Genomic DNA, 16977 nt, shown 5'->3' on the forward strand with positions numbered 1-16977 from the left:
CAAAACAGGAATTTTGTTAGATGACACCTGGTATTTTTGAAAGGCAGGATAGATCTTGGAAAGATTAAGTCTTTCACAATTGTAAGTCAGAGCCACCACTTAACATAACCAGGTTTTGGACTGTGGGAAGAAACCTGAGCGCCTGGGGGGAGCTAAGTGGGCGCAGAGGGAACATACAAACTTGCCACAGAAAGGACCCAGCTGGTCAGCAGGTCCAAAGCCTTGCTTGTTTGTGCACCATCAAGCCCCTCAGAATTACTCTCCAAGATTAAAAACGCAGTTGCAAAGTAAACCATTCTCACAGTGTTGAATGCAGTAAGGGGATGTTACATTAAGTGACTCATTCCAGTGTTATGGCTCTATTTATTTATAAGGGGTTTTGCTATGGCAGGCAGCACAGTGTTACAGTGGTTAGCACTGTCGCCTCACAGCAAGAGGGTTCCAGGTTCAAATCCCAGTCTGGGCTCTTCTGTTTGGAGTTTGCATGTTCTCCCTGTGCCTGCATGGGTTTTCTCCCGCTTCCTCCCACAATCCCCAAAACAGGCACATTAGGTTAATTGGCTACTCTACATTGCCCCTAGGTGTGAGTGTGTGGTCGCCTGTCTTCACAGACTGTACGTAGGCTAACAAGCTCATAGCTCACTTGAATTTAGGTGGCTGTAACTTTTATACATGTATGTTGTACACTTACTATTGTTTCTGTCAAAGCCACCTCTGAACAGGAATTGAATCAACTAAGCAGTCTGCTTGATGTGTAGGGCCACACGTCTTGTAGTTGAGGTTTGGGAGGTGGGCACTTTGGCTCTGGGGTCTTGGTGAACCTACGGTTACCCAGAACACCCCTCTCTGGGTAGGTTCACTGAGATGTTTCCAAAATTGGTATCTTCAGAGAAGCATGATTCCCGCTTTAGCTGAAACTCCCATAGACTACACCTTCCTTGCTGGCAGGTGGAAAAGAGGGAAGTGGGCAGTCCAAATTTAGAAAATGAAGAATATTGAATTTTGTTTGTCTTGCCTTTGTTTTTCTGCAGCATCTTATTTGCAGACATTGAGGGGTTCACAAGTCTGGCATCCCAGTGCACAGCGCAGGAGCTGGTGATGACTCTTAATGAACTCTTTGCCCGCTTTGACAAGTTGGCAGCGGTAAGAACACAATCACACACGTGTATGTTGTATGTAAAGGCTACAAATTGTGCTTTATTTTTTCTGCTTTTATTTTTAATATCAATTAACTTTCTGGTTTAGAAAAAATGTTTGTTTGTTTTCTGCTTGTTTTTGCTTTGTGAATAACTCATCCAATGCAAATGTGATACAGCAAGATGGAAAATTATTTGTTAATGTCCGTGGGCAGAAAATGTAACAGTACATGGAAATAATTTGCCAATTCCTGGCACACATATAGAAAGGTGTTATTCAAATCCCAAAGATAAAGCTATGAAACAATGCTTGTTGAGGCAAGATTTTATTATATACTGAGTGTTACTCATGAAAGCATCCACAGTTATACTTAGGTGTGAAATCACATTTGAGATCAGACAATCCTGACCACATTTTGGGTGTTCCAGAGTTCTAAATGAGGTTAATAGTTCAGGTATTGAGTTATTCACTTCAATAGGATAATGGATAGTCTGTAGTGAAGGAGTGTGGGACTGCAAATAGGTCACAGTTCACCTGCTTTCACTGCAGTCTGGTGTTTATTTAACCTGTAGTTGAAACAGCATGCAGACCGTGCTTGGCTCTTAACACTGATTCCAGTGCAGAGCAGTCACCCCACTCTCTCCCATCAGCGTATTGTTTTGCATAACTAGTGATTGCAGTGCTCAGTTATAACCTGAAGCCTGATAATATGAATATGAATATGCAGAAAGGATGTAAATACCAGACAGCTGTTAGACCATGAGCTGTTTGGAGCACAGGCTGCCCAGAGATCACGTACAGTTCGTCTGGTACAGGATGTAAAGCAATAAAAACTGTTCAGGGCAAGAGTTGGTTTATTTTTTCAGTCTTTCTTGTAGTCTTTGCTGTTTGATTTTTACCTATAAATCCCACCCCCAATATTAAATAACGCTACATATGTTTGTTTAATACAATATAGTTGGAAGCCTAAACAATTGGGAACTACTGAACACTTTCATGCTAAACCTTGAATTTCTGAAAGAGAGATACATTTTCACCTTGAGCTAGTTTACATAATGTAGTCTTAAAAACAGGCCTAACTTTATGTGTTTCCTATTTCAGTGATTATTTACTAATCAAAAAATTACAGATAAATCACTTGGAGCATTTGGGGGCCTCTTACAGACAGATAAAATAAAGTTCGAGGACATGTAAATCAGTGCTAACATAAATAGAAATGAGAAGAGTTCCAGTGTTTAGAGTGAAGCTCAAATATCTGTTTCATATCTGCCATCAATATCTTGCAGGCAGACGTGTTTATAGCACATTTCTAAAATCAGAGCTTCATAAACAGCACATTTATGAATATTGATATTCCCCTTTTCTCTATCTAGAAGCTTCATTATTTGTCCAGCTAATGCTCAATGTATGTCATTTGTTTATGAAAGGTGAAACGATGTGCTAATCAATATTTATGAGTGAAACAGGCATAATGGCATTATGAAGCAGAAACGTTGCTACTGACACTTGTATGTCCATGCCAGATGCTCCTTGCGCCTGTGTATAGACATGGATACACACACACACACTACACACACACACTCTCTGTCTGTTCTCTTTGGACAGTGGGCCTTTTTGTATTTTCCCAGAGCCATGTGCTAAAGAGATATTCAGGTGGTTATCATGAGACACAGTGTTCTCCCAGGCCCTACACATCCACACGCATACAGACACTCACACAATATTGCTGTCATCACACATAGTGCCAACAAGCCTTAGAGTCGTAGCTAACATGCAGCTATTGTAGAAATCCTGCTCAGCAAACATACAAGAACATTAGCTTTTCTTTCCTTTTAGCTGGCCTGGTATTCACTAAGTCCGGAGATAAATATCTGACTCTAAATGTTCCACAAGGTTCTAGTCTCTAACTTTCTGTTGCCTGAGAGTGGGCAAGTAGAATACAGTGGCTTTTTTGCTTAAAACAGCTGCCTGCTGTGGCTGCAGATAAGATAAGTTTATTAATCCCCAGAGGGAAATTAGGTATATAAATATAAGACCACTGATCAGAGCAGCTGTTGTCTTTACTGAGGGTCTGAGAAACGTACTTTTATGCTCTGCTTAATTTTAAAGTATGTGGTGGAGTACATGACTTACAATTTATAATTATAACACATTTAGTGTTAGTTCTAGCAAGGAGGTTTTGACTGTGCTTAACTTGTTCTTATTAAGTTTGAATGTTTTCATGTGGTTTGAAAATACCAGAGAAAAAAAATGTAATCTCTTACCTGATTTTAAACTAACACAGCTCATTAATCATGCCATAGCTTGTAATCATTTTGTATAGTATATTGATAGAGGAACAATTAGCAGGACTTGACGAAGTTGGACTGGCTGGACTGTTACATACAGTATGTATTACAGTTCTTTTAACTGAACTCAGTACGCAAATGCACAGACACGCAGAGAATTCATCATCTAACCCACCACAGTAAATTATGAGCTGCTGTACATTTCCAGTAAGTCGCTCTTTCCCAACAGGAGAACCACTGTCTGCGGATCAAGATCCTGGGAGACTGCTACTACTGTGTGTCTGGGCTGCCAGAGGCGAGGGCCGACCACGCACACTGCTGTGTGGAGATGGGACTGGACATGATAGAGGCTATCTCGTAAGTTGCCCCCTGTGTTAACAGAGGATCACTGGTTTATGTGTGACTGCAATAAAAATATAACTGTCATGGCAGCTCCTGTCTCTGTATTTACAGTAAGTGAAAAGTCAGTGGAAAAACCACTTGATGAATGAAGGGATCATTTCCCATTGCAGTAATATTTCATGGGAATTATTTTTTATCAGTGGGAGTGGTAATAAATAACCTCACTTGTTATCCAGTATTACTTTTCTGTTATACATCCCAAAACTGCCATCCAGTGTTATGTTCTTCTTGGAGGTTGAGGTTATAGTTCAAAGACTGATTGTGTTGGATTGTTAGGGATGTGAAATGTCTGTTACTCACTCCCTGATGGCCCTGCCACCTCCTCAGTGTTTTTTTTTTTGTTTTTCCCAACAGTGGCCCAGGTTTCTAAGCAGGTGCAGCTGATCCGCCTAACTCTGCTGTTCGCTGTCCCCACTATTAATTCATCCATCTATCCATCTGTTCAAAGTAGAAAGGGTCTGCATGAAATCTGATCTCAGCTTCAGATTAATAATCCAACACTTGTTAAAGTGATTTGGTTTTGATGCGGACAGTACACATAAAGTTGGTGATTCTACCAGCAGCCTCAATGCTGAAACTTTTGGATTTGCTGGCAAACATGCTCTCACCCAAATCACACCATATCTTCTTCCAGGAGCAGGTGTATCAGTAGCTCCACCTGTGGAAGCTTAACAACAACAACAAAATCTAGTTGGAAAGAGATCACAGTACTAAAAACACAGATTTACCAGCGATGATCAACGAAGATGTTGGCAAAATTAATAAGAATGGTCTTATTTTTGTAATAATTTTTCAATGTTTTTCACAGGCTGGTACGGGAGGTGACTGGGGTGAATGTGAACATGCGAGTGGGCATCCACAGCGGCAGGGTACACTGTGGGGTGCTGGGACTCAGGAAGTGGCAGTTTGATGTCTGGTCCAATGATGTCACACTGGCCAATCAGATGGAGGCTGGGGGCCAAGCTGGGTATGCCCCAAAGTAACCAGTCCACTGCACAGAAACTGCATTCACTGCATGTAGCATTATACATTTATATATAATATCTAAATAATGAACATTCACGTGTTTTTCCCATTTCAGACGTATCCATATCACTAAGGCCACTCTGAATTATCTGAATGGGGACTACGATGTGGAGGCAGGCGCAGGGGGAGAAAGAAATGCTTACCTGAAGAAGCACAACATAGAAACCTACCTCATTGTTGGCTGCAGTCAGAAAAGGGTATGGTCCACCAAAGGCCAAAGTGCACATATAAACAGATACACCACATTTAGGTCTTATTTGTTTCTTTTTTAAAGCAGCATTCTCTGATTTTTAGATTAATGGTAGAGCTAGTGTTTGTACTAGCCCACTGTAGCAGATGAGGGGGACCCGAGAACCTCAGTCCATTCTGCAATCCAATCGTGATATTATCACCTTTGAATTACCAATGAACTTGAACTTAAACTTGTGGAATGTTCCAAGCAAGCGTTTTCTGAGCAGTACGCAGCTGTCCCAGGCTTTTGTTGCTCCTGTCCCAGCTTCTTTGAAACATTTTGCTGACATTAAATTCAAAAGTCAGTGAAGCTGATGGTGTAAAAAATTAAATATTTTGATTTGAGTATATGTCTGAAAGGATTAGCAAATGATCCCATTTTGTTTTACTCATGTTTTACACAGCCCAAGTTTTTTGGAATTGGGGAGATGTACTCTAAAATACAGTGAAAAGCATCCACTAGCAGCTTCCATTTGCCTGATTAGAAAGGCAAATGGAAAACAAGGAATCTCAACCATATTACAGATGTGCCTATGACACCATTAACTCTGTGGTGTTTTAATACCAAAGTGAGCGCTGATGGTACATGTCCAACAACACAAAGTAGCTTCACTAAGATCATCTACGTGTGGGTGTTGAATTATTCTGAAGCCAAGTAAACAACATTTTTCATACACCATCATAACTGAAATCAAAGTGCTGTTCCTGGTAGAGCTTTCTGTTGGGATACTGCACTTATCAGTGTGTATAAACTGGGATGCGGTCCCATGAGAGTTGTGTTTTGGAGAGGAATGGGTGCATCTCTGCTTCACTGCAAGAGCTCCAGTTTGTTTATGACTGGACTGCTTTAACCAGCTGTCTCTGTCCTCCAGCAGGATCACAAGCTGTGACTATAGATAGCGTGTCATGTGAAGTGATATCTTCCTCTCATTTTGCTGCTCATGCTGTGAGACAGAGGGGCGATTGTACAGTCCAATTATTTTCTTTTTTATATTTTCATTTTGGAAAAACTCCTCCTAGAGCCAGTAGGCTGTTCTTATATCAAAATAATAAAATAACCCAAAGCAGAATTGATTATTTTTCCGGAGCATAACATACAGTGATATTTGGTGGATGCTTTTATTCGCAGCTTCTCACAGTGTGAAGACTAAATGTTTAGTTATGGTGTCTGTGGTGGGAAAGTTTCTCCTGGTGATTTTGGTATAAATCTTACCACCAAGAACAATGTCCTGGTTGATCCATATCCTGTTGTGGACAGTTTATACTAAAAGTCCCAATTAGAGCTGATGAGCTGATGAGTGAGGTCAGCGAATCATCCTTCACCATTAAATCCTCCAGTACATCAACTATATAGAGATACGGAATAAAAGCCTCATTTACCTTGAAAGTTTAGGCTTTTCTAGATTGTGTATCATATTTTTCAAACTCAATAGATAGTGTCAATGGTGGGTCCTACTGCAATTTAAGAAAAAAAAAAAAAACAGCCAAGAAATCAGGTGATCCAATTTTAGATCCTCGTGAAGTGGGGCAGAACTTTTAATTGGTTTTGAAAGTGTGAACTTTCTTGTACTGTAGAGGGGATAAAAGACACATAGGCTGCTGTGAAGGGTTTAATAAATACACAGTAAAGAGTGTGTATCTCTTCTATCCAAGTTCCAGGTATGAGTTCCAAACTCTTTGAATCTGACAGTTCTGTGATATAAAATTTTAAGTTACTTTATTAATCCCAAGCTGGGAAATTACCTCTCTGCATTTAACCCATCACTGACTGAAACACACACACATGCAACATGCAGTGAAACACACAGGAGCAGTGGGCTGCATCAAGGGCCTGGAGAGCATATTGGGGGTTAAGTGCCTTGCTCAAGGGCACATCAGCCGGCTAAGGAGGGTGGGGACATTGTCACTCCACCACACTCAAATTTTTCCTGCCCGTCCGGTGGGGGAATCGAACCAGCAACCTTCTGATCATAAGCCGCTTCTCCAACCTCTAGGCCACTAGCATTAAGTAAATCTTAGTAAATCTTTCCACAAATTATAAATACTCAAGTAAAATAAAGAAACTCAAGCGTGTAACTACAGTATGAGTAAATGTACTTTTCACTGGAGGACGATGAATATAAATAAAATCATCTCCTTCCAGTCGAGGCAAGATTTTTAGTTGAACCAGTTGTTATCCAAAAAAAGAAGAGAAAGATTTTATGTCTGTAAATAAAGTTTTGCATAGTTTTTGTGAGTTCCTCAGCATTTAATGAATATGCTTTAATACTCCTTTCTGTATCTTTATGTCTTACAGAAGGAGGAAAAGGCCATGATAGCCAAAATGAACCGACAGAGGACGAATTCTGTCACCCACAACAGTGGCCACTGGACCGACCGTCCGTTCTACAACCATTTGGGCGGCAATCAGGTCTCCAAGGAGATGAAGAGGATGGTGAGGAAAATTTAAAAAGCACTCATTGTTATTTCCAAAGTACCCTGAACCTCTGCTATTATTGCCTGTCGCTGTTATTAGAGCACCACAGCCAGGTGACTCACCTGCCAATATCCCATCTTGGCTCTCATTTGGTGATTAACCCAGCACTTTGTTAATACCCATAATCCTTTGACCTGCAGTCCTGATAAGCAGCAGCGATGGCCCTTCATGACACACTTTGCCTCGCACACCTCACCACGGCTCTGAGAAGAAGCACACTCAGGGAGTCAACAGCAGCACAGCAAACTGCCGGTCAGCTGCTACCAGCTGAGCAGGCTTAAGAAAAAAAAACATTAACTCAAAAACATTTATTTCTCCTTTTCTGAATTTGATCACATCGGGAAAGCTTGTCTTGAGTGATGAAACCATATCAAGAGTTTTTTGTATTTGCATACTGTAGCTGCCCCTGCTCAGTTGACCCTGCAAGCAGTGACTCACACAGTGAATGGATGCACCCACATCTGACACACACGCAGGATTGTTTTGTGTTTATTCTCATATCACCAGTCCACCCGCCTCTCTCAGTGGATCCAGTGAAGGGAAGAGTGAGAGGAAAGTCAGGCCATATGCAAGTTTATGCAAATGCTGTCTCTCCAACCAGTGAAAATCCATGTGCAAGATTCAATAGCTTTGAAGTGACTTAATTTGTTATTTGACCTGCATATTAACCAACATATTAACTAAATGTAAGTACAGGTTAAAGGGGAACTCCAGCACTACAAACAAAATGTTTTCTGTGGTACCAGCAGGGTTTTCTCGGCTTGGGCTTGGAGGCTACATATTTCTAACAGAAAGCCTATGTTACAGTCCGGGGGCGTGGAGTTTGAAAGATGTGGACATTTACAAAATTAGAACAGCTGCAGCCTTGGGACTGAAACTGGCATGGAAATGAAACACCGAGTAACTGGATTAAGTTGTTTTGGACAAATGAGTATAATGTTAATAATACTGTAACAACCATTCAGTACAAAGCTGATGATAAACTTGCAATCGGACAGGCAGGGCAGTGTTTACATTTCAAAGTGAGCAAGTCCCATTTGATGGTTAACTTATCATTCTGTATGTGAGGAGACCCAAGGAGTTATTGAGCCTCTAATTTGTGCTTTAATGATCAAAAATATCACACGGTATGACATGACATGATATTTTTACTCAGTGTGTGACTGAGTGTTAATTATTGCATGCCGTTATTTAAAGGTCTAGTGGGTAGAATATAGTATTATAGTATTATGTTATGTATTATATTCCCACCTGCCCTTAAATCCACCTGAATTCTACACACTGGTCTTTTAAAATGTTTTTACATACTTGCTATTCCTTGCTTTTATTCTGAAGGTCAGGTGCATATTGTGCAAGACTTTCTCTAAAACAGTTTCTTGTGTGCTCTTTCGTAAGCATTTTTATATGATTATTAGTTTGCATATTTTATGTGATACATGCTGTGGTAGCAGTTCTGTTTAGAACAAACAAATGGATAATTACCAGCATCTAATATACCTGAACAGACAGAGGAACAAGCCTCACCTAATGGAACTTTTAACACAAGATCCCAAAGCGATTTACCTTTTTTTTTTTTTTTACAGTAAAAGCAGAAACACTACAGCAAAGACTGCTCAGAATGTTAAAAACAAACTGCCTCCAGTAACAGGCTTATCTCCTGTCGTCCTGGATGAGTACATTCAATTACTGCTCCTGACATCATGTCAGCAGCTGTGTTTTTTTTCCCCTTCGTTTGCCTAATATCGGTGTGTCACCAAAATGTCTGTGTGTTCCCCAACTCACAGAGGCCTTTCAAAGTTTGCAGAAACATTAAGGCTTTCTGACATCAACTTTATTTGCCACATTTCAGCCTTTCCTCATCTGCCCGCATATCACCCTCTCCCTCTCTATCTCCGTGCTGCTCATTTATCACCAGGCAAACTGAGGATAAGGCAAGTCGCAGAGAGCGAGGAGTCAAAGACGCACAGAGGGCACGACAGAGAATATTTATGGAAATGGGAGGGAGGGGAGTCATGGATGTTTACTCTTGTTCTGTCTATACATACATAGATGGAGCTGAGCAGTGGACTGTGAATGATTCATGGGGCATCCAGGAGTTTCCACATGTGTTTTCCTCCACTGATGTATATTCAGCTATTCTTGTATGTTGACAATATGAGAGCAAAGAATGAAACATGCAGGATTGTTGCTCTAGAGATAATCATTTTTCAAGAAAACTGCCAAATATGTGACATTTCCAAATTCTCAAATGTGAGAATTAGATGCTCTTCCTTCTCACACATGATAGTAAAAAGAATGTGTTTGGGTGTTTAGTCAGAGAAAACTTTGAAGATGTCACTTGTGACTCTGAGAAGCCGTGACTGACGTTTTTACAGATAAATTAACCGATCAAATAATCACTGAAAATAATCATCGGTCTTGGTATTAAGAAGTTACTTGTGCATTTTTACAGGCATGTGTTTGTCCAGTAGGGGGAGCTAGAGAGATGTATTAGGTCGCTTCATTGCAGTTAGGAGTGGACAGGGATGGATCATTGGGCTCAGGTGGCCTTAGTCAGAGCTTCTGTATAAAGATAATGTTTCTTGATGAAAAGAGCTCAGTCCTGATCACGTTTTTAATCTTTCAGTCCTTCACTAATACAGCAGCATACTGAGGTTACAGTAACATTTCATTAATATACAGTAAGATCAGTAAAGCAGTTTAAATCAGAATAGCAGAACTGTCCTCTACGATTGTCTTCAATGGACTCAAACCCCAAAAATTAAAAACTTGTCGCATGAATTTCTATTTTCTGTTCACTAATTTCTTTCAGAACCAACTGGTGCAGGATGTGTGAATACATTTATTATGTACAAAGAATTCCTTGATGTTACATTTAAGACAAGCTGATGATGATTTAATCCAAATCATTGGATCACATTACAAAACATGAGAAAAATGCTGGAAGATGATAACTAATTGCTTTGCTTACTTAAGTGCATTTCTGGAAGAAAAAGAACAGCTCACAAGCAGTGAAAGTCATCCTATTTTTCTCCTTTATGTGTTCTAGAAAACCGTGCCAAATATGTTCTAATTGCCTGTTGACCACAGTCTATTTTTTCCTGTTGTGCAGAGCTGAGAGCCCAGTTTGACACAAAATGTTTGTTTTTAGCGTACATATGCTTGACTTTTGCTTTTATTTGCTGCTCACTTTTCCTACCTAGGCTCAGGCTAGTTATTATTTCATCAGGCCTCCAAGAACTGTCAAAATTACAGGCCAACACTCAATTTGATCATCATTATTAAATTGAACAAGTTGATATGCACTCAAATGGGTGATTGGTACCTGAACTGAATTTTTAATTGAAAGAACTGATATCATTACAGTGATTTGTAGTGATGGTTCAATATAGCGCCTTATAGCACCATCACAACTACAAGTAAATGTTGTTGTATACATCTTATATTAAAAATGAATGTGTCTGCTGTAATAAATAATTAATCTTTAGTTGATGCTGAGCTGCTTAATCATATCATTCCTCCTGTTTTCAATAGATGAGTGGGTGAGTGGAGATTTCTTGAGCTACAGCCAACAGTTATTTTTCATACTGAATAATTTGTCTATTGTTCATGACTTAGTAGTTATGATTATTAAAGTGCTATCTGGGAGAAAGAAGGCAATCTTTAAATGACTTGTTTTGTCCAGACATCAATCAAAAACCCAGCTATTTTTAATGAACGGTTATGTAAAACAGAGAAAAACAGCATGTTTGAGAAGCTGGACCAGCAAATGTTTGACATTTTAGCTTTATGGTGTACAGATACATATATATATAAAAAAATCTAGTCATATTCTGTCCCTCGCTTGAGATTTCACACCCTTTGCCAGTTTTGGTGATGTGATAATTATGGGTAGCCTGAGTGTGGTTTGAAACAGGTAAAGAGTAAAGTTTCCAGCGTTGCTGCTGTCAGACTGATTGGACACTAGAGGCTGCCATTTCCAGCTAATTGCCCCCCCCACCCCTCTCTTTTCTGTGTTGCAGGGATTTGAAGACCCCAAAGACAAGTGAGTAGAGACTGTGATTCATCATTATTGTTCCTTCCTTCTTATCCTGCTCTTTGTGGTGTGTTTGCCATGAGACTGCACTTGTACTTCCTTGCTCTTACAGTTGGCAGAGCTCTCCAACAAAAACTGAATCGGTGGGCTGCAGTGAAATCAATAACAAACATGAGCCCTCAAAGGAAATGTAATTAGCACAGTTAATGACTGTGGGAAGGTTAGAATTGATGACTTTGAAGTGGCTGTTTGAGTCCCAGGACTTCGGAGTGCATTATTAGAGTATGACTGCAGGTTAGAGATCGGATGTGTATTCTGATCTCTGGTCTATGTGAGCATGTCCATGATGACACCTCTGTTTTCTTTTTCATTTTGCTGTGAACTCACATACCCTAATGATACCACAAAAGCATAAATGGAAAACATAGTAACATCAGACAGTTGCTGTTCTGTTAATGTAAAAACCCAATTTGCATAAACGAAGCATAGCTGGTCACATTAAATCATAGGACACCTGATTGCTGAGCACCTGGGGGAGGCTCTAAACCTGGACTGTACAAAATGTACCCCCAGTTTGTTGATTTTTAGTTCACTTTCAAAATCCTTATAGACACATTTTAATACAAATACTAAAAGAAGGTAAAGCAGAGTTGATCACACTCAGAAGTTGATTCTGATTTTGACGTTATTGCAAATGTTTCCAACAACGTTCAAGTCCACAGAAATCCATATTTTATTCATGGTGACGGTGCATTTCATTTGGTCACCTGGGACTGTAACTTCCCATCCGAGAGTCTGAGCCTGAGTCACGTCAGAGAGATTTTCATTAGCAATGGTGGCTGTTAAAGAACGAAGACAACAACTCCCACGATGCCACATTGCTTACATCTTTTGTTTTCGTTTATTGCCCCCTAGCAACAGAAGCTTCCTACTGTTTAAAATTACAAGCCAAGTTTGCAATGGCTTCAAAATAAGAATAAGAAAAAACAAAACAAAGCAAAATTGTTTAAGCTTCACTTGGCAACACTCATTTGTAGGTTTGAACTTGAGATGACTTTGTTGATGCGGTTTCTGTGGCCGTCATTTGTTGTCCTGGTTTTTGACACAGTTTGTGTTGACAGATAAGTAATTTGCAGCCTGCTGCACCCACACATTTGTCCACGAAGAAATATGGGCTCTTTGAAAAGCTTCAGGTCCTCTCATGCTAGTAGGCAGGGAGGCAGGTTTGTAGTCTGAGTTTGTAATTGTGATAAAGTTCTTTTTCAGACAGTTACACCATGGTGATATCGTCTGTCTCGCATACAGAAAACAAGAAAGACAGAGGAAGGGATGTTTAACCTAAAGGCTGTCAGTGATCAGAAAACTGCAGTCATTTATAAAGAAGCTGTCCTCCTCCTCGTCTCCTCCCAAACTGTCTGTGAGTCTGTCTGTGAGCTCGTTGTGGCATCACAGCGAGCTGCAGCGACCACATTCACAGCCTCCGCTCTGGGCTGCAGCACTGATCCTGCTTCTTATGCAGACAGCTTTTGGAACCGAGAGGAAGCACACGCTGCTTTTTCATCACGCTCTGCTAGAAAGCATCAGTGGATACCATATCACAGCTTAGTTTGGAAATCTGTCTGTACAACTGGTGCAGTCACAGTCAGTCTTGGTATTGTCTGCAGTCACATATTGAGTCCATTTAAGGGATCTGGCTGAGAAAATCATCCCAGACAAACATCATACCCTGAATGTTAACATGACCTGAGGCAGACAATTCAGGAGTGAAAAATATATTTCAAACGTCTACAAAAAGTCTTCTTTGCTGCTATATTAAAGCCTTAATTGCTAAGGATTCAGACGATGGTTGACCTCGTGACTTGGGGTGTTAGGATGCCGTAACAAAGGATTAAAATACCCCAAAGATAATTTAAAGAGCAAAATTATTTGACGATTATTAAACATTAAAATTATTAGACAAAAAACAAAAGACGAACTTTATGTATGTAGACATGTCTGTATTGTTGAGTGCATTTGTTAATCTTGTTTTTATTGTCAAATAAATTTTCTCTTAATGTTGTATAGCCAAAAGAAGTTAGTAGTTGTCCTTATTTACTGTAAAATCTAGAGGTCAGTATCTTCTTACAGCTGGAAACACAACACAACTTTTTATTATAATATCTTTCTAACCAATCTTATCTTTGTAAAACAAGCGCTAGGGGCTACCTGAGTTGGCAATTTAAATATTTTCTACATTTGAAAGCAGCAGGGAAATATGACCCAAATCTGCAGCTCTCTTTACTGTTGGTTCACTGTCACTACTTGTTTTTTTTTGTCAGCAGCAGGTGGCCATTTTTATTGACAGTCTGCTACAAATCCACCTTATCCTAACCGCTCAGCACCAAACGGCTAGCAGACACAGTTAGAAGAACAGAGAAGAGCATTTAGGAGAGTGACTGTTGGGCCTAACCATCTCCATCAGCTGCTTAGTGCTTGTTAATAAAGCTGGAGAATTTCAATCAATGTAATTTGACTCTTTGCAGATTCTGTGATTAGTCCAAAACACACTGGCTGGTTGGTTCTTTTCACTTTGCATATGATTAGCTAAATGTTACTACACCTCAGGGCAGGTTGTCAGGACGACCATACAGCAATTATCAGTGATTGGCAGTGGTTTCTACCTTGTGAAAAAGGAATTAGCTCATCAGTTAAAGGTGTTTGGAGTTGTTTTGAGAGGACACTCAGTGCAAAAAGTTCAGCTGCAGTAGAGTCTGAAGAAGCTTTTCAGTCGTCCTGAGATGTAAACGTCACCTGGTCTCATCTTGTGTTATTTAGGCATTTCATTTTCAGGAACACGCAGGAAAACCTAAACCCAGAGGACGAGGTGGATGAGTTCCTGGGCCGCGCCATCGATGCGCGCAGCATTGACCGTCTGCGCTCCGAACACGTCAAGAAGTTCCTGCTCACCTTCAGAGAGCCTGACCTGGAGAGAAAGGTTAGGATTTAGACACACATACACACACGCGCACACACACACTAACTGTGACACACACTGCCAATATAGCAGCAAATAATTGGCTGTGACAAGCAATCTTCTCTGTGCAAAAAGCTGTCTCCTGCTCACTCTTTTTTTGTCCCTGGAGGAAGTCAAAGCAAAGTATAACAGAGAAATGGAGGAAAGGGATTTTAAAGAGGGAAGAGACGACTACTAAAGGAAAGAGGAAGTAAACTGCTTCAGACAGTGAAGGGCAGGCTGAGAAGAAAGGTTCAAACTCGGATCGTCGCAAAAAGGTTTTGGGGAGTCATGTTTTAAAGTTCCAACTGCTTTCCTCCCGTCACGGTAAAAGTTTGAGGAAGTGAAGCCTTAGAGCTCATCAAAACGGCTTTTGAAGTGCCTGCAAAGCTGTTTTTAAGACTTAATGTGTGGGTCAAGTCCAAGTAGAGGATCATGATATTCATGTCGGAGTGGAGTTGTAATGAAATAAGAAAAACAGCCTTAGTTAAAGTTCTGTGGTAATGCTTTTTTGGTTGTTTTCCAGAGTTTTAGACAAACATTTTTTTTTACTTTTCTGAATCATCTCTCAACTTTTTGGTGCATCTGATAATGGAGAGTAAACGTATAGGTACAGGGTTTTTACTGGATATAAACAGCATACAGTATCTGTGGATACTTGGAAATAATCTAGTCTAATAAATCTTTTCAATCTTAAAATGTCGACCTCAACTTGATTACAGTTCTATGTTAAATGAACTGTAAGTTACAGGTGTGTAAGTACAGCTGAGCTAAATGTATACGCTGTGTGAAAGTACTGCTTCCAAAAGGTTTCCATGAGGTTTGACCCCTGCACTGATGCGAGTGAATCAGCTCTTCTCACGTTTTTGTGTCCAATTTAGTATTTAGGTTGTTTCTAGACGGACCGAAAGGAACAAAAAAAAAGTCTGTCCCCAAAAGTTGAGATGCTGTATCACTCTTTCCTCTTGTTCCCCCCCCCCCCCCCCCCCCCCACAGTACTCCAAACAGGTGGACTCCAGGTTTGGGGCTTATGTGGCCTGCGCCTCCCTCGTCTTTGTCTTCATCTGCTTCATTCAGATCGTCATTGTGCCGCAGTGAGTCAACTCTTACTGAAATATGCCCTCATTACCAACTCAAATTTTTGTAATTAACAATGGGATGACAGTAATTTGGCTCCTCACAGATAGTCTGTCATTACTGTCATTTTGCTAACAGGAGGCCTAACAGAGACAGATGCTGAAATCATCCATGTGTCCCCTTTGTGCTAACACTAGCACCCACTATTCTATGTAATGTGTATCATCTCCAGAGTGAGAAAATAAGAAGCTGTCACAGCTCTAATTAAGTATGATAAGTAGAGTTTTGTATTGTGTTGGTAAAAGGTACATTAAATAAGATAGTAAAAGTATGAAAATCACAATGCAGGAGATGAATGCAGTGCGTGACAATAGACATGAAATAGTTGAGACAGTACAGCTAGAATCATTGACGATTAAAGTGTGTCTAGGAACCGTATTATTGCAAATCCAAAACTTTCATTACTAAAACATAAGTCTCTGAAGAACATTTGTACTGTTTTTTTTGCCTTTTCTCACAATATAGTATTATTAAAAATATAGGGAAAGGCAAAATGACTTTTCACACAGCACTTAGCCCAGGGCTAAAAGCATTCTTAGAGGGCTAAGAAAGCTTTCACAGCGGCACATTTCTGGCCTGTTCCAAAGTGAGCTTAACCCCGACTTTAGCCAAGGACTTCCTGGCTTTGCTCCGGAGAAGGGTCAGCTGTGAGTTTATAGTATTCGATTAGCAGATTGTTTAGTCCTGGGTTAACTGTGCATGTGTGAAAAGTGGTTATTCCAGGGTCAACACGTAGCCCTGGGATATCCTTAGTCCGTGTGAAAAGTCCTTTACACTTAAGGCAGTTTAGGCAGCACTTTCTGTAGAGTTTGTGCTTTGTGACAAATTAATTCATGTAAATACAAGCCACAGGTACTTTAAATCCTTCATGGTTTGTAAATTTGAGGGGGGAAAAAAATCAAGGCCTTGAAAGTGTTTAGAAAATACATGTAAACAGACATGGGTCACTGAAAGTGCTTGAATTCATGTATTTTGTGCAAGAATGGAAATGAAAATTCTTTAGATGTCTTTTTTACTCAATGTCAGTAAACAGGCTTCCTTCCGCTGTCTGCATGTGTGTCTCCTGCAGCTGCGTCACTTTCGCTCGCCCCCTGCAATGACCGCCGCGCTGTCTCTAGGCAGGTGGAGAGAGAGAGAGTGCATGAGTGGCCGCGGTCAGATTAAGCTAATGTTATGCATACCTCCGACCGTGCCTAGAAAATGGAATTCCGGGACCTGTGGCTTATCAAATACATTTACGAGGGAGGCCGAC

The 16977-nt window shown here is 40.3% G+C and overlaps 1 protein-coding gene across 2 annotated transcripts in view; it reads left to right on the plus strand.

Moving 5' to 3' along the window:
• The window catches only part of adcy5 (adenylate cyclase 5), an 80989-nt gene that overhangs the window by 48997 nt on the left and 15015 nt on the right, over positions 1 to 16977 (plus strand). For both annotated transcript variants that reach the window (XM_046405095.1, XM_046405093.1), the window contains exons 5-12: positions 1032 to 1143; positions 3655 to 3782; positions 4636 to 4794; positions 4909 to 5050; positions 7381 to 7518; positions 11583 to 11605; positions 14411 to 14570; positions 15585 to 15682. In XM_046405095.1, coding sequence (XP_046261051.1) covers positions 1032 to 1143; positions 3655 to 3782; positions 4636 to 4794; positions 4909 to 5050; positions 7381 to 7518; positions 11583 to 11605; positions 14411 to 14570; positions 15585 to 15682 — 960 coding nt within the window. The remainder of the gene's footprint in view (positions 1 to 1031; positions 1144 to 3654; positions 3783 to 4635; positions 4795 to 4908; positions 5051 to 7380; positions 7519 to 11582; positions 11606 to 14410; positions 14571 to 15584; positions 15683 to 16977) is intronic.

Source organism: Scatophagus argus, chromosome 11 (genome assembly GCF_020382885.2).
Source record: "Scatophagus argus isolate fScaArg1 chromosome 11, fScaArg1.pri, whole genome shotgun sequence".
NCBI lineage: Eukaryota > Metazoa > Chordata > Actinopteri > Scatophagidae > Scatophagus > Scatophagus argus.